Source organism: Staurois parvus, unplaced genomic scaffold (genome assembly GCF_062004578.1).
Source record: "Staurois parvus isolate SC_StPar_1 unplaced genomic scaffold, SC_StPar_1.0 ptg001117l, whole genome shotgun sequence".
Taxonomy (NCBI): Eukaryota; Metazoa; Chordata; class Amphibia; order Anura; family Ranidae; genus Staurois; species Staurois parvus.
Window position 1 is genome coordinate 6,322 of NW_028318913.1, and position 23,689 is coordinate 30,010.

Here is a 23,689-nt window from a genome sequence, read left to right on the forward strand (position 1 = left end):
GCCACCAAATACTAAGTCATGTTTTGTGAAGGGGATCAAATCCTTCTTTCCCTCATGAACATGCAGATCAGTCATCATTTGTTAGACGCATTTCTGTTGAATTTGTTGTTGTATTCTGTCTCTCAGTGTTACAATACACCAAACATTCGATTTTTAGACCGATCATTTCTTTGTGAGGGGCGAACATTCAACATCAGCCGGGGAGCAAATATATATTTCCTGCACTGTACACATGTATATGAGGCCCCCTTGGCTCTGTAATAATGGTTTGAGGTACACCAGATTTTGGGGTAGATATAAACACAGGGTTCTTTGGAATTGTAGTGATGGTTGGGCGGTTATGCTGGATTTTAGGGCGTATTTACATGGTTTTGGGGCTCCTCAGCTCTATTATGTGGGTTTCAGAATACACTGAATATCTAAGTATATATGTATATGGGGCTCCTTGGCTCTCCAGTGGTGGTTTGGGGGTACATTGGAGATCAGCGTGTATGTGCATATTCTTGGCTCTGTAGTGATGGTTTGAGGGTACTGGGGTGTATATACACATGTATATTGGGTGACCAGCACCACCTTGTAAAAACACATGGAATACTTACCTGTCTAGATATTTGGTATGTAAATGTCAGTTGTCTTAACACATCTGGGGGCACTGCTGCTATACAGTCCCTCCATAATAGTCTCTCTGGGAGCTGTGGTACATCCAAGAGGCTGATGTCTTGTAGTGATGTAGTTGCCAGCAGAAGAGACCACAGCCCCCCAATGGGGGATATGCTTTCCAACACACTCAGAGACAAGAAATAGTTTTCTTCTCTCCCAGGTCTGCTATGGATGGCTGGAGTCCTCTCTGCCTTTCCAGATACGGTGTATGTGAAGACAGGGTCGGACTTTGGAGTTTGTGACATGAAGTGCCCTCAGAGGTCTGATGTTCTTCAGCCCAACGTGTAAGATGAGCCTAGCCGAGGTCCACTGTGACAGCCCAATACTCTTGGCAATATTTTAATTATTTATTTCAGGTACTTATGTAGCGCCGTCAATTTACGCAGCGCTTTATATATATATATTGTACATTCACATCAGTCCCCGACCCTCAAGGGGTGTACACTCTAAGGTCCATAACCCTCAAGGGGCGTACAATCTAAGGTCCCTAACCCTCAAGGGGCGTACACTCTAAGGTCTCTAACGTACATTCATACATACACATACTAGGGCCAATTTAGACAGGAGCCAATTAACCTACCAGCATGTCTTTGGAGTGTGGGAGGAAACCGGAGCACCCAGAGGAAACCCACGCAGGCACAGGGAGAACATGCAAAATCCAGACAGGTGGTGGTTGGGATTCAAACCAACGGCCCTAGTACTGTATATCTGCCTCCTCACCTCTATGATGTGGGTTTCAGGGTACTCTGGATGCTGGGGTGTATATACACATACAGTATATATGGGGTTCTGTAGTGATGGTTTTGGGTACACTGGATTTCAGGTATGTCCAGTAGTCCTCCAGCCACTGTTGTTCCCACTGGTGGCTTTTGTTTTGTAGTGACCTTGTTACGAGCAAGAGGGACCAGAGGCCCCAATGAGGGACATGACACACATGAAGATATAAGAATGGTTTTTTTCTCTCCCAGGTCTGCTATGGATGGCCGGAGTCCTCTCTGCCTTTCCAGATACGGTGTATGTGAAGACAGGGTCGGACTTTGGGGTTTGTGACATGAAGTGCCCTCAGGGGCCCGGTGTTCTTCAGCTCTTCCCAACGTGTATGATGAGCCTAGCCGAGGTCCAGTGTGACAGCCTGAAGGTCGGGGGGAACCCCGAACCCCGATTCCAGCTGAACACAAGCAGCGGGTGCTGGAGGATGAGAGACCTCAGGAAGGAAGATTCCTGTGAATACATTGTCTGGCATCAACAATACAACGGCTGGCATCAACTAACTCGTCTGAGCGCCACACACATCTCTGTACTAGGTAATTACTTTCCTTGGGGCAGTAACTTCTGCAGTTTGTATACTATGAGTGGGCAGCTCCAGGCTGAATGGAATAATCAGCCTTGAACTTTCACCATCTGCTTGTTCCTACTCAACACTGCAGCTTGGGTCCATGTAGCACACCCCTGTCCTAATCAGGGAAAAGCCTAAATAGAATGCTGAACAATCAGCCTGATCAGTAGGTACGTCTGTTCACTCAAGTCCCGAAAAAGTAATATAGTGCAGCTTACCAGTCCTTTGATGTGGTCGCTGCATTAGTTATATATATATATATTTATTAGTGAGAACTAGCACCAAATGCCACTCGCTTTATTCCTTTTTAAAGGCCTTTTAGCCCAATTTTATTTAAAAGAAAGTCCCACAACAAGTTTCCACGCAGGGGTGTTCACCATCAGAACAAACAAAATATTCAGCCTCCTGGCTCTCTTTATCATCCCTGTTGGTTAGCAGTACCTCTAATTATATGGGTCTCCTAGACCACTGGCTAGTCCCAGCACACAGTAGTTGGACTCCTTGAATGCACACGGCCTCCTTCCAAAATATGGCTTTTTGCACACGGCTATCAGCCACTTGCACACGGCTATCAGCCACTTGCACACGGCTATCAGCCACTTGCACACGGCTATCAGCCACTTGCACACGGCTATCAGCCACTTGCTGCTCTGGCTTCCACCTCCCCTAGGTGGAGCCCTCCTGACTCCTGGCAATGACCTCCTGTCTGCCGGGGTGGAGCCCAGAACCCTGGTCCTGACTCTAGAAAAGGCCTTCACACACCTGTGCAATCAGCACGCTGGCTGCTTTCAAAACATGGACCCAGGATTGGAGATTTCATCCCTCCCAAATCACTTAGAAATCTCCAGGCCACAGGTTCCAAAACGGGCTTTAAAAACCAAAGAAGAAACCGACAACCCAGCTTCCTCTGCATTAAGAGGTCTGCCTGGAGCCCCTCAATCCGGGGTTATAACCTTCATTTTCACCGTGGCAGGATACCACACTGCCACAATATATATATATATAATATGTGTATGTGTTTTTATATATATATATATATATATATATACACACTGCTGTGCTTTGTAAGGCTAGCTAACCATATCAGGGCGAGCATGGGGGGGGGGCATGTGAAAAGATGAGCTATAGTCAGGTGTTGCAGAGGTAAATTGACAGGTGAGTTGCAGACGGGATGCAGGGGTGAGCTGCAGCAGGGGGTCCAGAGGTGAGCTGCGGCTGGGGGGTGCAGAGGTGGTCTGAGTTGCGACTCACCTCTGGACCCCCCGGCCACAGCTCACCTCTGCACCCTCCGGTGGCCACAGCTCACCACTGTATCCCCTGTCCGCAACTCACCCCTGCACCCTGTCTGTGGCTTACCACAGCACCTTGTCTTAAACTCACCTGTCAATTTACCTCTGCAGCTCACCTTTGCACATCTCCCCTCCCTTCCACCACCCATGTGGTTAGCCATCTTTGAACAACACAGCTGTCATCAGCCAGCCCCTTTCTATAGTAACCCTCAACCACAACTGCCTGCAGCACACCTCTGCACCCCACCTCTGCACCCCCTGTCCACACCTCACCTCTGCACCTCACCATCCACAGCTTATCTCTACACTTCCCATCCACAACTTACATCTGCACCCTCATCCACAACTGTCTGCAGTTCATCTGTGCACCCCTATCCACGCTCACCCAGGCACCCCACCTCTGAACCCCCCATCTGTAGCTCACATCTGCACCCCCCCCCCCCCCCCCGAACACAGCTCATCTTTGCATCCCCCTGTCCGCAGCTCACCTCTGCATTAGGGGATTTTGGGCCAGGGGATGCAGAGGTGAGCTGCAGCCGGGGTTGCAGGAGTAAGTTTAGTTGGGGGGTGCAGAGGTGAGCTTAGTTGAGGCCATGGGGTGCAGAGGTGAGCTGAGGACAGGGGATGCAGAGGTGAGCTGTGGGAAGGGGGGGGCAGAGGTGAGCTGTGGGAAGGGGGGCAGAGGTGAGCTGTGGGAAGGGGGGGCAGAGCCTAGCTGTGGGAAGGGGGGGCAGAGGTGAGCTGTGGGAAGGGAGCAGAGGTGAGCTGTGGGAAGTGGGACAGAGGTGAGCTGTGAGAAGTGGGGCAGAGCCTACCTGTGGGAGGGGGGGGGCAGAGGTGGGCTGTGGGAAGGGGGGCAGAGGTGAACTGTGGACAGGGGGTGCAGAAGTGAACTGCAGACAGTTTTGCATGGGGATGCAGAGGTAAGTTGTGGATGGGAAATGTAGAGAAGAGCTGTGCATGTTGGGGTGAAGATGAGCAGTGGACAGGGGGTGAAAAGCTGAAGTTGGAACAGGGGGTGCAGCGGTGAGCTAAGACAGTTGTGGATGGGGATGCAGAGGTGAGTTGTGGATGGGGGTGCAGAGGTAAGTTGTAGATGGGAAGGCTGGGTGAGCTGTGGATGATGTGGTGCAGAGGTGAGCTTTGTACAGGAGATGAGTGGTGGGCTTTAGACAAGGGTGCAGAGGTCAGTTGTGGACAGTGGGGTGCAGAAGTGAATGATGGGTGTTGCTTGTTTGGGGGGAGTTTTCACTGGGGAAGATTTTTACTTGGTGGGAAGAGACACCACTACATGCAGAGTTCATTAGTTGAGAGTATGCAAGTGGGGGCACGTTGGGGGGTGAGTTCCTGCACCTATTTTCTGAGAAAAAAAGCCTTGTGTATATATTTGTGGTGGGTGTGCATAAAAAGGAGAGACACACTATTAAAAAGTGTTTGTAGCGCTACCCCAGAAAAAGATGCTTGGTAATTTGGGTCCTTTGTGTAACATCTGTAACGGGACAGTCTCTAGTCCTAACTCTTCAGCCGGCTAGTATTGAGGCCCAATGGTACCATAGGTCCACATGAGAACAGTCCAAGTAAAGCCTGCAGGCAGCATTGAGGCTACTAGATGGCTGTATGATCAGTTCCTAAAGGACTCCTTCTTTCTAGCAGCAGATAATAAATCCCCGTAGCAGCAGCTCACCAGTCCCAGCGATATTGCCGCTCACCATCCGGTCACACACAGCGATTAGCCCACTCTTTACTCTGCACCCAGATGACTCTCACTGTTGACACCCCCAGCTCAGGGCTCCAGGCCATGCTCAGATCACTGACATGCAGCGGTGATGGTGCACACTAGACAGCGATGATGGTGCACACTAGACAGCGATGATGGTGCACACTAGACAGCGATGATGGTGCACACTAGACAGCGGTGATGGTGCACACTAGACAGCGATATGCACTCTCCAATCTCCCTCATGGCAAGTGAAGCTATTCCAACTTCAGCCTGAGAAATGCAGCTCTTCTCTCCACCTATCGCTCTGGGAACTGTAGACCAACGGTCCATAAAAGTCCATAGCGTGGCTCCCTTTGTGAGCTTTAATTCCCACATTCTGTTGTGGCCAGCACATAGACAGGTTGCCTACAGTGGTTGGTAAGTTCTGGCTGGGCCAGGCAGGGGGAATGGGGTCAAACCTTTTGGTCCATTTTTCTGAGCTTTTTGGACCCAGCATACCCACCTTGTGCTGCTAATATAAGGCATGGAGGCTGGGTGTCAGGGGCCCTCCTGCATGCATTGCATCTGTGTATCTGCTGTTCGTGCCTGGTTCTGGATCATGGTACAGTCCTGGGTTGGGGATGACATGACACTGCTTTGTGGAGGGGAACTTCAGAGCCATGCAGTCCACCCAAAGATGCTGACCCAGTTGGAGCACTGTCAGGTATGGACTCTCACCAATGTTGGACTTTCCCCTTTACAAGGTATGCCTGGGCAGTCACAAACCAGTACAGTCAGTCAGGGCTAGGATGTTGTGGAACTGTGTTGGGCGTTATTCTGTTGCCTTATGGAACTTACAATAAAGTCTTGTCTTGAGCCTAAAGGGAGCATGATAGTCATATGGTCAGATTCACTACACTACTTTGGGTCAGCCAAGCACATCCAGGGTGTGAAGCAAGTCAGTCCCAAGAGTTTAACCCAGCAGTGGAGCTAAGGAGGAGAGTAGTGGCTATGGGTCACCAAAGGGCTCGTGTAAATTGACTAACAGCCTGTCATGAAGCATGGTACCTGGTCAAGGTGAGGTGTCCTCTGGTAGAGATGGGGTCAGTGCTTTGGCTCCCTCCGTAGCGGTCCATCTCCCCTAGCAAGACCAGCATTACGGGGACCCTCAGCCTAGCCGCATGGTACGGGAGAGAGGAAGAGGAGTGAATTAACTGCATGCATGAGGTCCACGCTAGGTGCATGGTGGAACCACATTCTATCACTAGGAGGGAGGTGGCAGAGGTACACTGGACAGGAGGAGTGGGCACAGGCTCAGTGGTGTCCCTCCTCAATGCAACAGCTACAGTCATGGTGTGTAGTGACACGGGGCGACATGTTTTACTGGGACCCATTATGTACATCCATTGCACATGGTGCACGGCTCATCTCGAAGTTGGGGGCCTGCTTTAACTAGTTCCCAACCGTGCTATAACCGAAGGTCGGCTACAACGCGGTTGTGTTATCCTGGGACGGCATCCATGGACGTCTTTCCAGTCCCACTCCCAATGACACCGCGATCACCGGGTAAGTACAGTTGCCGGTTATCGGCTGCACTTTCTTCACGCTGTTAAAGCATGAGGAAAGTACTGCCAAGAACCGGCAACTGTCAGCGAAGGGATAGGCACTGATCATCAGTGGCACCCACCTGTGCCCTGCAGTGCCACCCATCAGTGCCACCCTCCTGTGCCCATCAGTGCCACCCACCTGTGCCCATCAGTGCTACCCATCAGTGCCACCCACCTGTGCCCATCAGTGCTACCCATCAGTGCCACCCACCTGTGCCCATCAGTGCCACCCACCTGTGCCCATCAGTGCCGCGTGTCAATGCTGCCCATCAGTGCCACCCATCAGTGCCCAGCAGTGCTGCCTACTATCCGTGCCACCTCATCAGTGCCCATCAGTGCTGCCTCATCAACGCACATCAGTGAAGGAGAAAAATTACCTGTTTGCAAAATTTTATAATAGAAACAAAGAAAACTTTTTTTTTTCAAATTTTTTGCTCTTTTTTTGTCTACAGCGCAAAAAATAAAACACCCAGTGACGATTAAATACCACCAAAAGAAAGCTCTATTTGTGTGAAAAAAAGAAAAATTTAATATGGATACAGTGTTGCATGACCGCGCAATTGTCATTCAAAGTGAAACAGAGCTGAAAATTGGCCTGGGCAGAAAGGGGTATAATTACCGGGTAGACAAGGGGTTAAAGTTGATTTCACCTTGCACCTCCTCATCCTGGGGCATTGATGTGCATTGCGCATTGGAAAGGTACCCCACCTGCAGGGCGAGTGATCCCTCCCACACAGCAAGAGTATGGCCTTTTCAGCAAGACTTATGCAGGCCATAGATGGGTCAAAAATCGGCCGATTTTTCTTTAAAAAAACGAAAAATCAGTCGTTCAAGCAGCCGACGTTACCAGCAACGGTAAAAAAAATCGGCCGATTTTCATCCCATCTACAGCCGGCAAAAAGTGTCCCTGCAGAGAGCTCCGCTATTTCTTTGACAATTCCTTGACATTTATAGCGGTTGAAACAATTTATTTGTATCCATTTCGGATACAGATGTTTTTATTCGGAAACAAATAGATACAATGTTGCAACCGCTATAAATGTCAAGGAACTGTCAAAGAAATAGCGGAGCTCTCTGCAGGGACATTTTTTGCCGGACTGGAATTCTTCTTCTTCCTCCTCTTCTTCTTCTTCATCCTCTTCTGCTTCTGCTTCTTCATCCTCTTCTGCTTCTTCTTCTTCATCCTCTTCTTCATCCTCTTCTGCGTCCTCTTCTTCTTCTTCCTCTTCTTCTTCTTCCTCTTCTTCATCCTCTTCTTCATCCTCTTCTTCTTTTTTCTTATTCTTTTTGTCTTCCTCTTGCAGGTCACTGCTCATGCGCAGATTTTTTTATCGGTAAAAGATCGGCCGATTTGCCCATCATTGCTGCGAAAATTGGCCGATCGGCAAAATCGTCCGATTTTTTTTCCAACTTTACCGATAAAAAAAATCTGCCAAAATACCGAAAAACGGCCAAACATTTAGCCCACTAACGATCCGAAAATCGGCCGATTTTCGACCCATCTATGGCCTGCATTAGTCCACCATAATCAGCCCACCCTCCTGCAAGCATAGAGGTCTCTTGAATCTTTTAGGCTTGTCAGCTCCCCCTACTGGCTGGAGGCCAGCAATGACGCTAGATCCACAATGAACTGTTTAGTGAGCGCATACAGAGCAGCTGCAGCACAGTGTTTCTCTCACTCTCCATTCTTAGAAAAAAAAAAACCTGGCTACATGTTTATAAACCTTTACAGCAATTTTTAGTAGTCACAAATAAAAGGTGCATTATAATGTGTACATACTTTGCAGGGGCAGACATAGATCTCAGTGTTTTGTGTAACAAAATGCATTAACTGCAGAAAAATCAGGTCTCCTGCCCTGCCAGACAGGGCTGTGCTGTGTGGCAGAGCTGTGTGAATCTCAGGGCTGGATGGACAGAGGTATAAAACCCTTTTGGCAGGTAAAACCATTCTTATATGTGTTTAGCGGTTTGCCTGGAGTGCAGCTTCAGGTCGCCATTCATATCATTTAAAATAATTAGAATTGTATTTCTACTCTGATTCTCCTGCTAACTCCAGATCCGGCTCTCATCTCCAACATCACCAGTAATGGCAGCCGGCTGGGTGAGGACATGGCGGTAAGCGTCCAGTTCTCTGGAGAAGAGAGCGTTGTGACCTGGGAGGTGGACGGGGAGCCTCTCCCTGAAAGATACCGGCTGATAGATGACAATAGGACGCTGATTATCCCCAGTGTGCAGAGAGACGACGCCGACAGGAGATTCCAGGTCAGGATCACCAACCCGGTCAGTGAGGAGATCCGGGAATACCGGCTGGAGATCGGAGGTGAGAGGGGCGATCACTGGGGGAATAATCTGATTTGCATAGAGGAAGCTTCTTGGGGTCTATTTATAATAAAATAAATTATTGAACAATTATTACAAGCATTGGCCCAGCCCAGGGGCGGCACCTGGGCACTGCGCAAGGGCCCGGAGTCGGTAGGGGGCCCTATGAGATGCCTCTGGTACCTTTCATGGTCTTTTTTGGGTGTGGATTGAGTGTGGGCGAGGACAAAGATTTTTTTGCCCCTGGCCCAGCCATCATAAAAGCATTACAAGCATTGGCCCAGCCCAGGGGTAGACTGATCATTCGGGCACCCGGGCACTGCCCAAGGGGTCAGTAGGGGGCCCCTTGAGATGCCCCTGATACCTTCATAGGTTGTTTTGGGTGTGGATTGAGTGTGGGCAAGGACATAGGGGCCCCATGATTTCCGATTTCCCGGGGGGGCCCATGAGTTGTCAGTCCGCCCCTGGCCCAGCCGCCATAAAATCCGACTTTATTACAAGCATTGGCCCAGCCCAGGGGCATACTGATCATTTGGGTAGCCGGGCACTGCGCAAGGGCCCGGAGTCAGTAGGGGGCCCCATGAGATGCCCCTGGTACCTTTCATAGGCTTTTTTGGGTGTGGATTGAGTGTGGGCAAGGACACAGGGGCCCCATGATTTCTGATTGCCTGGGGGCCCCATGAGTTGTCAGTCCGCCCCTGGCCCAGCCGTCATAAAATCCGCGTGGCGGAACCGTTCCGCCTGGGCCTCCTCGTGCAGAGCAGTACGTCTCATCCAATGGTCCCCTTTTCCACCAAGGAGTCCAGTGCTCTGCCAAAGCAGGTATTATAGCCCAAAACACTCCCTTCCCTGCTCTCCCAAACCACGAGTCGGAACTTCATGTAGGGTGAAAATGAATGACACTTTATTAAACACAGCTCCGTATATACAACTTCACCCCCACCACCACCAGACAGCCTGGCACCAGGTTTTCCCCACCCACAACAAACCCTACAACCAACAATACAGTATGAACTCTATAGAAGTGAAAGACTACAAGTTCAAATTACCCTAAACAGTGTAGAACGTCTGTGAAACATATACTGCTTTACAAAGGGGAGAAAGCTGGAACAGAAGGGGCAAAATGTTATGAAAAAAAGGGACGGTTCGTCACAATCCGACTTTATTACAAGCATTGGCCCAGTCCAGAAGCGGACTGATCATTCGGGCGCCCGGGCTCTGCCAAGGGCCTGGGGTCAGTAAGGGGCCCCATGAGATGCCCCTGGTACCTTTCATGGGCGGTTTTGGGTGTGGATTGAGTGTGGGCAAGGACACAGAGCCCCCCATGATTTCTTATTGCCCAGGGGCCCCATGAGTTGTCAGTCCGCCCCTGGCCCAGCCCTCATCAATCCTGACTTTATTACAAGCATTGGCCAAGTCCTCATAAATCCTGACTTTATTCTGCTTAATACAGTGATTTTCTATGATCATCAGCTCTATCTAGTGGCCATAATGTGGTATTATTCCTGTGAGCTATTTTAAGAAAAATACCACATTGTGGTCGCTAGATGGCGCTGATGATCATAGGAAATCACTGTATTAAATAAAACGTTGTGAGGTTCGGGTGAATGTTTGTGACAGTTGTCCATCAAATTGAAAAATAGACCCTTTTTGGTGATTGTTACACCCTCTGGTAACATTGTATCTTGTCTCTCTCTGTATTCTGCCTTCAATCAGGGATATTACAGGTCAGTGTAAGGTTTGTATACAAGTCATGCACAGACGTGATTTATATGTGTGATCACATGCTGATACATTGATGTCTATTGTGTATCCTGCATATAGATGGCTTCTATACATTGTATTTATTTGTTGACAGATTCTGATTCATTAAATGGAAGATCAAGAATACCTCTCCTCCTTGCTGCTGTGATCAGTGCTGGAGTGATGACTTACCTTGTCTATCAGGTAAGTAATCTTTCCATCTCTTCTGTTTAAAGTGTTACTAAACCCCCAACAGTACAATCAGTCTGTAGATGCAGTAAAGCATGCTTGTTATACTCACTGTGGAACCTAAGGGGTTAATCCTCTGCATTGTGTAAAAGAGGCTGTTTGATCCTGTCTTTTCTGCCCCTCCTCTTGTTGAAATGACCACCTGATACAGACTGAATACGCAGTCACATGCACATGCTCAGTTTGGAGTGTATTGCTAGAGAGGGTTTTTTTTTTTTTGGGAGAGTGCACGTGATCAGCCAAGGGCCAACCAGCACTGTCCAGACAGAGGGTCAGGGGTTCTGCATCTTCCTAGAGCAGAAATAAAACTCCTACAAGCTTTAAGCAGTGTTCTGCTGAAGTCACAAGACGGCTCTAAATGCTGATGAGAAAAGGTATCTAGCAGTTTATATTTACTAAAATAATTGCATTTCCATGTTCATGTTTAGTGAATGCGGGGTCCGGGGAGAGCAGATATAGTGAATGAGGGGTCCGGGGAGAGCGGATATAGTGAATGCGGGGTCCGGGGAGACTGGATATAGTGAATGCGGGGTCCGGGGAGAGCGGATATAGTGAATGCGGGGTCCGGGGAGAGCGGATATAGTGAATGCGGGGTCCGGGGAGAGCGGATATAGTGAATGCGAGGTCCGGGGAGAGCGGATATAGTGAATGCGAGGTCCGGGGAGAGCGGATATAGTGAATGCGGGGTCCGGGGAGAGCGGATATAGTGAATGCGGGGTCAGGGGAGAGCGGATATAGTGAATGCGGGGTCCGGGGAGAGCGGATATAGTGAATGCGGGGTCCGGGGAGAGCGGATATAGTGAATGCAGGGTCCGGGGAGAGCGGATATAGTGAATGCCGGGTCCGGGGAGACTGGATATAGTGAATGCGGGATCCGGGGAGACTGGATATAGTGAATGCGGGGTCCGAGGAGAGCGGATATAGTGAATGCGGGGTCCGGGGAGAGCGGATATAGTGAATGCAGGGTCCGGGGAGAGCGGATATAGTGAATGCGGGGTCCGGGGAGAGCGGATATAGTGAATGCGGGGTCCGGGGAGAGCGGATATAGTGAATGCGGGGTCCGGGGAGAGCGAATATAGTGAGTGCGGGGTCCGGGGAGAGCGGATATAGTGAATGCAAGATTCGGGGAGAGCGGATATAGTGAATGTGGGGTCCGGGGAGAGCGGATATAGTGAATGCAAGATTCGGGGAGAGCGGATATAGTGAATGCGGGGTCCGGGGAGAGCGGATATAGTGAATGCGGTGTCCGGGGAGAGCGGATATAGTGAATGGGAGGTCCGGGGAGAGCGGATATAGTGAATGCGGGGTCCGGGGAGAGCAGATATAGTGAATGCGGGGTCCGGGGAGAGCGGATATAGTGAATGCGGGGTCCGGGGAGAGCGGATATAGTGAATGCGGGGTCCGGGGAGACCGGATATAGTGAATGCGGGGTCCGGGGAGACTGGATATAGTGAATGCGGGGTCCGAGGAGAGTGGATATAGTGAATGCGGGGTCCGGGGAGAGCGGATATAGTGAATGCGGGGTCCGGGGAGAGCGGATATAGTGAATGCGGGGTCCGGGGAGAGCGGATATAGTGAATGCGGGGTCCGGGGAGAGCGAATATAGTGAGTGCGGGGTTCGGGGAGAGCGGATATAGTGAATGCAAGATTCGGGGAGAGCGGATATAGTGAATGCGGGGTCCGGGGAGAGCGGATATAGTGAATGCAAGATTCGGGGAGAGCGGATATAGTGAATGTGGGGTCCGGGGAGAGCGGATATAGTGAATGCGGTGTCCGGGGAGAGCGGATATAGTGAATGGGAGGTCCGGGGAGAGCGGATATAGTGAATGCGGGGTCCGGGGAGAGCAGATATAGTGAATGCGGGGTCCGGGGAGAGCGGATATAGTGAATGCGGGGTCCGGGGAGAGCGGATATAGTGAATGCGGGGCCCGGGGAGACCGGATATAGTGAATGCAGGGTCCGGGGAGAGTGGATATAGTGAATGCCGTGTCCGGGGAGAGCGGATATAGTGAATGCCGTGTCCGGGGAGAGCGGATATAGTGAATGCGTGGTCCGGGGAGAGCGGATATAGTGAATGCGGGGTCCGGGGAGAGCGGATATAGTGAATGCGGGGTCCGGGGAGAGCAGATATAGTGAATGCCGTGCCCGGGGAGAGCAAATATAGTGAATGCCGTGTCCGGGGAGAGCGGATATAGTGAATGCCGTGTCCGGGGAGAGCGGTTATAGTGAATGCCGTGTCCGGGGAGAGCGGATATAGTGAATGCGGGGTCCGGGGAGAGCGGATATAGTGAATGCAGGGTCCGGGGAGAGCGGATATAGTGAATGCAGGGTCCGGGGAGAGCGGATATAGTGAATGCAGGGTCCGGGGAGAGCGGATATAGTGAATGCAGGGTCTGGGGAGAGCGGATATAGTGAATGCCGGGTCCGGGGAGACTGGATATAGTGAATGCGGGGTCCGAGGAGAGCGGATATAGTGAATGCGGGGTCCGGGGAGAGCGGATAAAGTGAATGCGGGGTCCGGGGAGAGCGGATATAGTGAATGCAGGGTCCGGGGAGAGCGGATATAGTGAATGCAGGGTCCGGGGAGACCAGATATAGTGATTGTGGGGTCCGGGGTTTAGGTGTCGGCCTCTAGATGGGGCCTAGTGATATAAACAGAGGTTTTATAGGACGGGGTTCTCTTGGAGCCCCATGCTTGTCTGTTTTGTGATGGGAGTGAAGGGGTTACTTTTCAGGACCCCCACAAGGATAAACCATTAGTCTGGTCGGGGCAGTGACACCAGTTCAGATACAGCTGTGTAGGTGACACTCCAAGGCTGTGATTGGAGGAAGAGGGGGCACATGACTGAGCAAAGTTTGAGAAATGCTGACCTATGGTAATAGCTATTACATGGAAAGATCGGCATTCAGATGGGAGGTCAATAGACTGAAACAGGTTTGATCTACGAGATGTGGAAGATTATGCGGTTTTGTAACTTGGTGTTTATTTATTTCAGGTACTTATATAGCGCCGTCAATTTACGCAGCACTTTACATATATATTGTACATTCACATCAGTCCCTAACCCTCAAGGGGCGTACAATCTAAGGTCCCTAACCCTCAAGGGGCGTACAATCTAAGGTCCCTAACCCTCAAGGGGCGTACAATCTAAGGTCCCTAACCCTCAAGGGGCGTACAATCTAAGGTCCCTAACTCTCAAGGGGCGTACAATCTAAGGTCCCTAACCCTCAAGGGGCGTACAATCTAAGGTCCCTAACCCTCAAGGGGCGTACAATCTAAGGTCCCTAACTCACATTCATACATACACATACTAGGGACAATTTAGACAGGAGCCAATTCACCTACCAGCATGTCTTTGGAGTTCTAGTTTCTCACATGTGGAATGCGAATGGAATTAGATTGGACCTAACTCACCCGTATGGCCATTTATATATTTCTGTAAATGGTCACAACTGTCAAATGTGATAACTTTACTTATCGCATTGCGGATCGGTAAGATTGATATACAGTTGCAAGAAAAAGTATGTGAACCCCTTGGGATTACGTGGAGTTTTGCATGAATTGGGCATAAAATGTGCTCTGAACGTCATCTAAGTCACAACAATAGAAGAACACAGTCTGCTGAACATAATACTACACAAACATTAGATGTTGCCATGGTTTAATTGCACATAACATGTAAAAGATCGGCGTTAGGTTTTTTTACCCTTTCACTTCCATAGCCTTTTTTACTGTAAATGTTTAAAAAAAAAGTATAGGTTTTTAAAAAATAGTTTCAGGCCCGAAGATTACACAAAACCCCCAAACATGATATAAGTCTAAGAAACGCAAACTTTCAGTAAAAAAAAACCCCAAACCAGGGGCGGACTGACAACTCATGGAGCCCCCAGGCAATAGGGGATCATGGGGCCCCTGTGTCCTTGCCCAAACTAAAAAAAAAGCCTATGAAAAAGGTACCAGGGGCATCTCATGGGGCCCCCTACTGACCCCGGGCCCTCGGGCAGTGCCTGAGTTTCTAAATGGTCAGTCTGCCCCTGCCCCAAACACTAAAGTGAATTTTAGGGCAATAAAATGCAATAAATGACCCAAATTCTTGGTAAAATATAAAAGACAAGGTTGCACCGAGTATCTAGATACCCCACATGTCCAACTTTGGAATTTGTGTGCGCCTGTGAAATGGCGACAAACTTCAGCATCCCATATATTCTGCAGGTCATCAGTTCAGTGTTAGAATTGTGGTGCTAGAATTATTGCTCCCCCTCCGGCGTGTGCAGTGATATGTAGCATGTGCAGCGCTCTCACACGTAGGCGCCCCCGACTCGTGTGTTTACATTTGTACATGCGTATACGTGGGGGTGGGGCTCAAATTTCTTGGGGGGGGGGGGGATTTTATCTGCTTGGGTCTAACTTTATTTTATTGCAAATAAAAAAAAAAAAAAAAAATCTTTTTTTTTTTTTTTTTTTTAATCTTTTTTTTTTTTGCTTCCCTTTTTTTCTGTGATTATTTTTGGTGACAGGTTCTCTTTCATGAGACACGCAGGGTCTAAACGATTCCCAATGTCCCATTTAATGTACTGCAATGCATTACTTGGCTGTGCTAGCCATGAAAGTGACAGGGGTGACCTGGAAGTGATGCCTTGCACGTCCCGTTCCGGGTCACAGAAAGAAGGGGAGGAGAGCGGACATGTGCCCCCTCCACCCGCCATGTCAGCCCCGGGCCTGCAGTTGGGCATGCGGAGCCCATGGCAGGGGGTGGGGGCACCGGTACGGGGGGAGGTGTAAGCAGCAAAAGGGTTAAGGCAGATATAAACAACACAAATGACTCTACTTATTATTACATTGTTAAATGTATTTTCAAATGCAAACCATGTCTGTCCTGGTATCAGCCTCTCACAGTCCCTCTACAGCAGGGCTCAGAGAGAGGGAAGGAGAATAAAGCACAAGGAGCAAGCCAGCTATGATGCAGTTCAAGGAGCATGCTGATTGGTGGAGAGAGCATAGTGACAGAGAGATGAGCTATCAGTGCGCTCACTCTCTGGTCACAGGGTTGGGGTGGGATGGAGACCTCTAAGTAAAACTACAAAAGAGCAAAATCAGAACCCCTCCTCAGGCCCAACAGAACTGTGCTGTAGGACAGAGCTGCGTAAACCCTTTGACCTGGATACACAAAACTGCACATTTTTTGGCAGGCAAATCCGCTCCCGTGTGTGGACAGTACTTCATCTGGTTACTTAGCTGTAGACTGGAGTTCATCTTTGAATGTGATGGAAGAATAGGGCTACCCTGTGTAAGACTTCTGATTCTCCTTTATATTTTCAGTGTTATCGTAAAAAGGAGAACCGAGATCATCAAAGCAATGAGATCCCGGAACATGAACCTCTAACTGTCATGGTGAATGGATCTGGGCCACCCATCCAGAATGGATCCAAAGCCACCAGTGAAAATGGATTCCAGCCCATCAAGGAGAATACATCTACGTCTACCAGAGAGAATCTCCATGTATAATACATAAGGGGGGGGATATGATCTCCGTGTATAATACATAAGGGGGGATATGATCTCCATGTATAATACATAAGGGGGGATATGATCTCCATGTATAATACATAAGGGGGGATATGATCTCCATGTATAATACATAAGGGGGGATATGATCTCCATGTATAATACATAAGGGGGGATATGATCTCCATGTATAATACATAAGGGGGGATATGATCTCCATGTATAATACATAAGGGGGGATATGATCTCCATGTATAATACATAAGGGGGGGGTATGATCTCCATGTATAATAAGGGGGGATATGATCTCCATGTATAATACATAAGGGGGGGATATGATCTCCATGTATAATACATAAGGGGGGATATGATCTCCATGTATAATACATAAGGGGGGGATATGATCTCCATGTATAATACATAAGGGGGATATGATCACCATGTATAATACATAAGGAGGGATATGATCTCCATGTATAATACATAAGGGGGGTATGATCTCCATGTATAATACATAAGGGGGGATATGATCTCCATGTATAATACATAAGGGGGGATATGATCTCCATGTATAATACATAAGGGGGATATGATCTCCATGTATAATACATAAGGGGGGATATGATCTCCATGTATAATACATAAGGGGGGGATATGATCTTCATGTATAATACATAAGGGGGGATATGATCTCCATGTATAATACATAAGGGGGGTATGATCTCCATGTATAATACATAAGGGGGATATGATCTCCATGTATAATACATAAGGGGGGATATGATCTCCATGTATAATACATAAGGGGGGTATGATCTCCATGTATAATACATAAGGGGGATATGATCTCCATGTATAATAAGGGGGGATATGATCTCCATGTATAATACATAAGGGGGGATATGATCTCCATGTATAATACATAAGGGGGGATATGATCTCCATGTATAATACATAAGGGGGATATGATCTCCATGTATAATAAGGGGGGATATGATCTCCATGTATAATACATAAGGGGGGATATGATCTCCATGTATAATACATAAGGGGGATATGATCTCCATGTATAATACATAAGGGGGGGGGGGGTGTGATCTCCATGTATAATACATAAGGGGGGATATGATCTCCATGTATAATACATAAGGGGGGATATGATCTCCATGTATAATACATAAGGGGGGATATGATCACCATGTATAATACATAAGGGGGGATATGATCTCCGTGTATAATACATAAGGGGGGGATATGATCACCGTGTATAATACATAAGGGGGGATATGATCTCCATGTATAATACATAAGGGGGGATATGATCTCCGTGTATAATACATAAGGGGGGGATATGATCACCGTGTATAATACATAAGGGGGGGATATGATCACCATGTATAATACATAAGGGGGGGATATGATCTCCATGTATAATACATAAGGGGGGATATGATCTCCATGTATAATACATAAGGAGGGGATATGATCACCGTGTATAATACATAAGGGGGGATATGATCTCCATGTATAATACATAAGGGGGGGATATGATCACCATGTATAATACATAAGGGGGGATATTATTATTATACAAGATTTATATAGCGCCAACAGTTTGCTCAGCGCTTTATAATATAAAGGGAGACAATACAGCAACAATACAGTTCAATACAAGAGGGATAGGAGGGCCCTGATCCTGGGAGCTTACAATCTAAGAGGGAGGGGCTAGTGGTACAAAAGGTAGTAACTTTGAGGGATGGACTGCTAGGAAGAGTAGAAGATTCCATTATTAGCTGAGGGCAGGATAGGCTTCCCTGAAGAAATCGGTTTTCAGAGATCGCCTAAAAGTGAGCAGAGTAGGCGATAGTCTGATAAATTGGGGTAGGGAGTTCCAGAGGATGGGGGAAGCTCTGGAAAAGTCCTAGAGACAAGTATGAGAGGAGGAGATAAGGGAGCTAGAGAGCAGGAGGTCGTGTGAGGAGCGGAGAGTACGGTTTGGGTGATATTTGGAGACAAGATTGTTGATGTAATTTGGGACAGAGATATAAATGGCTTTATATGTTATTGTTAATGTTTTGAATTTTATCCCATTGGGCAATGGAGGCCAGTGGAGGGATTGGCAGAGAGGGGTGGAGGACATTGAGTGGAGGCCAGTGGAGGGATTGGCAGAGAGGGGTGGAGGACACTGAGTGGAGGCCAGTGGAGGGATTGGCAGAGAGAGGTGGAGGACACTGAATGGAGACCAGTGGAGGGATTGGCAGAGAGGGGTGGAGGACACTGAGTGGAGACCAGTGGAGGGATTGGCAGAGAGGGATGGAGGACACTGAGTGGAGGCCAGTGGAGGGATTGACAGAGATGGGTGGAGGACACTGAATGGAGACCAGTGGATGGATTGGCAGAGAGGGATGGAGGACACTGAATGGAGACCAGTGGAGGGATTGGCAGAGGGGTGGAGGACACTGAGTGGAGACCAGTGGAGGGATTGGCAGAGAGGGGTGGAGGACACTGAGTGGAGACCAGTGGAAAAATTGGCAGAGAGGGGTGGAGGACACTGAATGGAGACCAGTGGAGGGATTGGCAGAGGGGTGGAGGGATTGGCAGAGGGGTGGAGGACACTGAGTGGAGGCCAGTGGAGGGATTGGCAGAGAGGGGTGGAGGACACTGAGTGGAGGTCAGTGGAGGGATTGGCAGAGAGGGGTGGAGGACACTGAGTGGAGGTCAGTGGAGGGATTGGCAGAGAGGGGTGGCAGATACAGAATGGTTAGTAAGGTGGATGAGTCTGGCAGCAGGTCGGCCAATGAGGAGGGAGTTCTAATAGTCAAGGCGAGATATAACAAGGGAGGGAATAGGTTGCTTAGTGGTTCAGGGGTTAACCTCTTGATGCCGAGCGGCCGCACATTTGCGTGCAATTAAGAAAAACATATGTGCTCAGAGTGCGCGCCCTGCACTGTCAAGGCACATATGTCCGGTACTCACAGAAAGGTCCTGATCTTCTCTTTTGATTGGGACCTTTCCCAATCGTGATGGTGAATCATGGTGGTCACATGACCCTAAAAACCCACCCCGCCTCCCTGCTTCTGAAACCCTTAAAGGCCCGGGAGGCGCTAGCGCCAAACAGTTAATTCGCTATCAGGGGCGGACTGACAACTTATGGGGCCCCGGGCAATAGGGGATCATGGGGCCCCTGTGTCCTTGCCCAAACTCAGAAAAGCTTATGAAAAAGGTACCAGGGGCATCTCATGGGGCCCCCTACTGACCCCGGGCCCTCCAGCAGTGCCCGAGTTTCCAAATGGTCAGTCCGCCCCTGTTCGCTATCACATTTACCAACCCCTTCCTTTCCTGAATAAACAAGGCGAAAGATCGGTACCGATCACTCATTGTGTTCATTTACAACTGAAGCATAGTAAATTGTATTTATTTGGGGGGCCCTGTCACATTGGCTGTATGGGGCCCCATGGTTTCTAACAGGAGCCCTGAGTGCAGCGCCTTGTGTACCTGCCAAGTCCAGTCTTCAGATTAGGACCATTGTCCTCATGGAACCCCCTGGTATCCCAGGCTCAGGATTTTATTGAAATTGTTACCACAACCAAGGAAATGCAGCAAGAAATACTGTGCAGCTTGTCTAGAGAGCGTTCCTATATGTGAATATTCCTTGTAATGTCAATAATTCTTGACCAAGAATGTCATGGAGGAGGAGGATGAGGAGGAGGAGGAAGACGAGGATGAGGTGTTCTATATTCTCCAGGTTATAAATGGAATATGTGCAATAAGGAGACACGTTATTAAGTGGACCTGTCTACATACAGTACATTGGAGGCATTAGTCATGTTCCTTTACACAGAGGTGTCGCTGAGGCTTCCCTTGTATGTACAGGACAGGTACACTTTAGTTCTGAAGTAAAACATGGAGGATAGTTATGATTCTGAATTTTTTAACAACATTTTAACCCCTTCCTGCCTGCCTCAGCTTTCATTTAAATAGTCCTGAACACCCAGGCGTGGGGAGAATCAGGGATCATGTGATCATGTGATCCTCCTCCCATGCCCGTCTCCAGGACTTCTCCAGGGCTTACCCCATCCTCTGGAACTCACTACCCCAATCCATCAGACTGTCACCTACCCTCCTCACCTTTAGGCGCACCCTGAAAACCCATCTCTTCAGGGAAGCCTACCCCGCCCTCACCTAATTGCCGATCTCCTCCACTCTTCCCACCACTCCATCCCCCACAGCTATTTCCTTCTGTCCCACTCTCCCCTCTCTCCTAGATTGTAAGCTCCAAGGAGCAGGGCCCTCGAACCCCTCGTGTATTGTATTGTTACTGTACTGTCTCCCACTATAATGTACAGCGCTGAGCAAACTTTTGGCGCTATATAAATACTGTATAATAATAATAATCATAATTACTGTCAGAGTGGCCACAAGGTCAGGAGCCGGTCCTGCTGGCTACCGATCTTCAGCCTTTCACAACTCGGTCTTCGTGCTCCATAGTGAGCGCACTCTCCGCACATAAACATCGACCTCCCAGAGACTCATAGGTGTGGCATGTGGGCATTGAAGCCTACCCTTTTGCCACTGAACATGTGTTGGGAAGTCATCAGAGGGTTAATACGTGTTATGTGTAGGTCAGACTTGTTACATTGGTGGTATCCGTTATATCGATGGTTGGGGATGCTGAGTGCCCGGCACTATGACCGCCATTTACTACTGAATGTTATAGCTCAGAATAAAATGATTGATTGTTTTACATTTTCAAAATGTATTTTGTATGTTTTATCTGTATGCGAATATTTTTTTTTGTTGCTATAAGAGCTGAATTGGGGGTAGATATAAAATACACAACTGAATGTAGCTCTGCAATCAATAATACACTATATTGCCAGAAGTATTGGGCCTCCTGCCTTTCCACACACATGACCTTTAATGGCCCCCCAGTCTTAGTCCGTAGGGTTCAATATTGGGCCTCCTGCCTTTCCACACACATGACCTTTAATGGCCCCCCAGTCTTAGTCCGTAGGGTTCAATATTGGGCCTCCTGCCTTTCCACACACATGACCTTTAATGGCCCCCCAGTCTTAGTCCGTAGGGTTCAATATTGGGCCTCCTGCCTTTCCACACACATGACCTTTAATGGCCCCCCAGTCTTAGTCCGTAGGGTTCAATATTGGGCCTCCTGCCTTTCCACACACATGACCTTTAATGGCCCCCCAGTCTTAGTCCGTAGGGTTCAATATTGGGCCTCCTGCCTTTCCACACACATGACCTTTAATGGCCCCCCAGTCTTAGTCTGTAGGGTTCAATATTGGGCCTCCTGCCTTTCCACACACATGACCTTTAATGGCCCCCCCCAGTCTTAGTCCGTAGGGTTCAATATTGGGCTTCCTGCCTTTCCACACACATGACCTTTAATGGCCCCCCAGTCTTAGTCCGTAGGGCTCCATATTGGGCCTCCTGCCTTTCCACACACATGACCTTTAATGGCCCCCCAATCTTAGTCCGTAGGGTTCAATATTGGGCCTCCTGCCTTTCCACACACATGACCTTTAATGGCCCCCCAGTCTTAGTCCGTAGGGTTCAATATTGGGCCTCCTGCCTTTCCACACACATGACCTTTAATGCCCCCCCAGTCTTAGTCCGTAGGGTTCAATATTGGATCTCCTGCCTTTCCACACACATGACCTTTAATGGCCCCCCAGTCTTAGTCCGTAGGGTTCAGTATTGAGTTGGCCCCGCCCTTTCCATACACATGATCTTTAATGGCCCCCCAGTCTTAGTCTGTAGGGTTCAATATTGAGTTGGCCCCGCCCTTTCCATACACATGATCTTTAATGGCCCCCCAGTCTTAGTCCGTAGGGTTCAATATTAGGCCTCCTGCCTTTCCACACACATGACCTTTAATGGCCCCCCAGTCTTAGTCCGTAGGGTTCAATATTGGGCCTCCTGCCTTTCCACACACATGACCTTTAATGGCCCCCCAGTCTTAGTCCGTAGGGTTCAATATTGGGCCTCCTGCCTTTCCACACACATGACCTTTAATGGCCCCCCAGTCTTAGTCTGTAGGGTTCAATATTGGGCCTCCTGCCTTTCCACACACATGACCTTTAATGGCCCCCCCCAGTCTTAGTCCGTAGGGTTCAATATTGGGCTTCCTGCCTTTCCACACACATGACCTTTAATGGCCCCCCAGTCTTAGTCTGTAGGGCTCAATATTGGGCCTCCTGCCTTTCCACACACATGACCTTTAATGGCCCCCCAATCTTAGTCCGTAGGGTTCAATATTGGGCCTCCTGCCTTTCCACACACATGACCTTTAATGGCCCCCCAGTCTTAGTCCGTAGGGTTCAATATTGGGCCTCCTGCCTTTCCACACACATGACCTTTAATGCCCCCCCAGTCTTAGTCCGTAGGGTTCAATATTGGGCCTCCTGCCTTTCCACACACATGACCTTTAATGGCACCCCAGTCTTAGTCCGTAGGGTTCAATATTGGGCCTCCTGCCTTTCCACACACATGACCTTTAATGGCCCCCCAGTCTTAGTCCGTAGGGTTCAGTATTGAGTTGGCCTTGCCCTTTCCATACACATGATCTTTAATGGCCCCCCAGTCTTAGTCTGTAGGGTTCAATATTGAGTTGGCCCCGCCCTTTCCATACACATGATCTTTAATGGCCCCCCAGTCTTAGTCCGTAGGGTTCAATATTAGGCCTCCTGCCTTTCCACACACATGACCTTTAATGGCCCCCCAGTCTTAGTCCGTAGCGTTCAATATTAGGCCTCCTGCCTTTCCACACACATGACCTTTAATGGCCCCCCAGTCTTATTCCATAGGGTTCAATATTGGGCCTCCTGCCTTTCCACACACATGACCTTTAATGCCCCCCAGTCTTAGTCCGTAGGGTTCAATATTGAGTTGGCCCCACCCTTTCCACACACATGACCTTTAATGGCCCCCCAGTCTTAGTCCATAGGGTTCAATATTGAGTTGGCCCCGCCCTTTGCAGCTATAACAGCTTCAACTCTTCTGGGAAGGCCGTCCACAAGGTTTAGGAGGGTGTCTATGGGAAGGTTGGACCATTCTTCCAGAAGCACATTTGTCAGGTCAGGCACTGATGTCGGGGGAGGAGGCCTGGCTCGCAGTCTCCGCTCTAATTCATCTCAAAGGTGTTCTATGGGGTTGAGGTCAGGACTCTGTGCAGGCCAGTCAAGTTCCTCCACCCCAAACTGGCTCCTCCATGTCTTTATGGACCTTGCTTTGTGTACTGGGGGCAGTCATGTTGGAACAGGA

At 49.0% G+C, this 23,689-nt stretch overlaps 1 protein-coding gene across 1 annotated transcript; it reads left to right on the top strand.

The window, feature by feature from the left end:
* Nucleotides 1–1,630: 1,630 nt before the first annotated feature.
* On the top strand, nt 1,631–16,408 carry LOC149440069 (uncharacterized). The gene is made up of 4 exons (XM_089658975.1): nt 1,631–1,964; nt 8,648–8,968; nt 10,769–10,857; nt 16,223–16,408. Exons 1-4 carry the CDS (start codon nt 1,640–1,642, stop codon nt 16,406–16,408), a joined length of 921 nt encoding a protein of 306 aa, XP_089515101.1. The 5' UTR covers nt 1,631–1,639.
* Nucleotides 16,409–23,689: the final 7,281 nt, after the last annotated feature.

Excerpts from the sequence above, each read along its gene's own strand:
- LOC149440069 (XM_089658975.1), top strand. The coding sequence starts at position 1,640 with ATGGCCGGAGTCCTCTCTGCCTTTCCAGATACGGTGTATGTGAAGACA. Across the intron at positions 8,969-10,768 it reads CATAGAGGAAGCTTCTTGGG|ATTCTGATTCATTAAATGGA; the intron begins GTCTATTTATAA and ends ATTTGTTGACAG. Across the intron at positions 10,858-16,222 it reads TGACTTACCTTGTCTATCAG|TGTTATCGTAAAAAGGAGAA; the intron begins GTAAGTAATCTT and ends TTATATTTTCAG.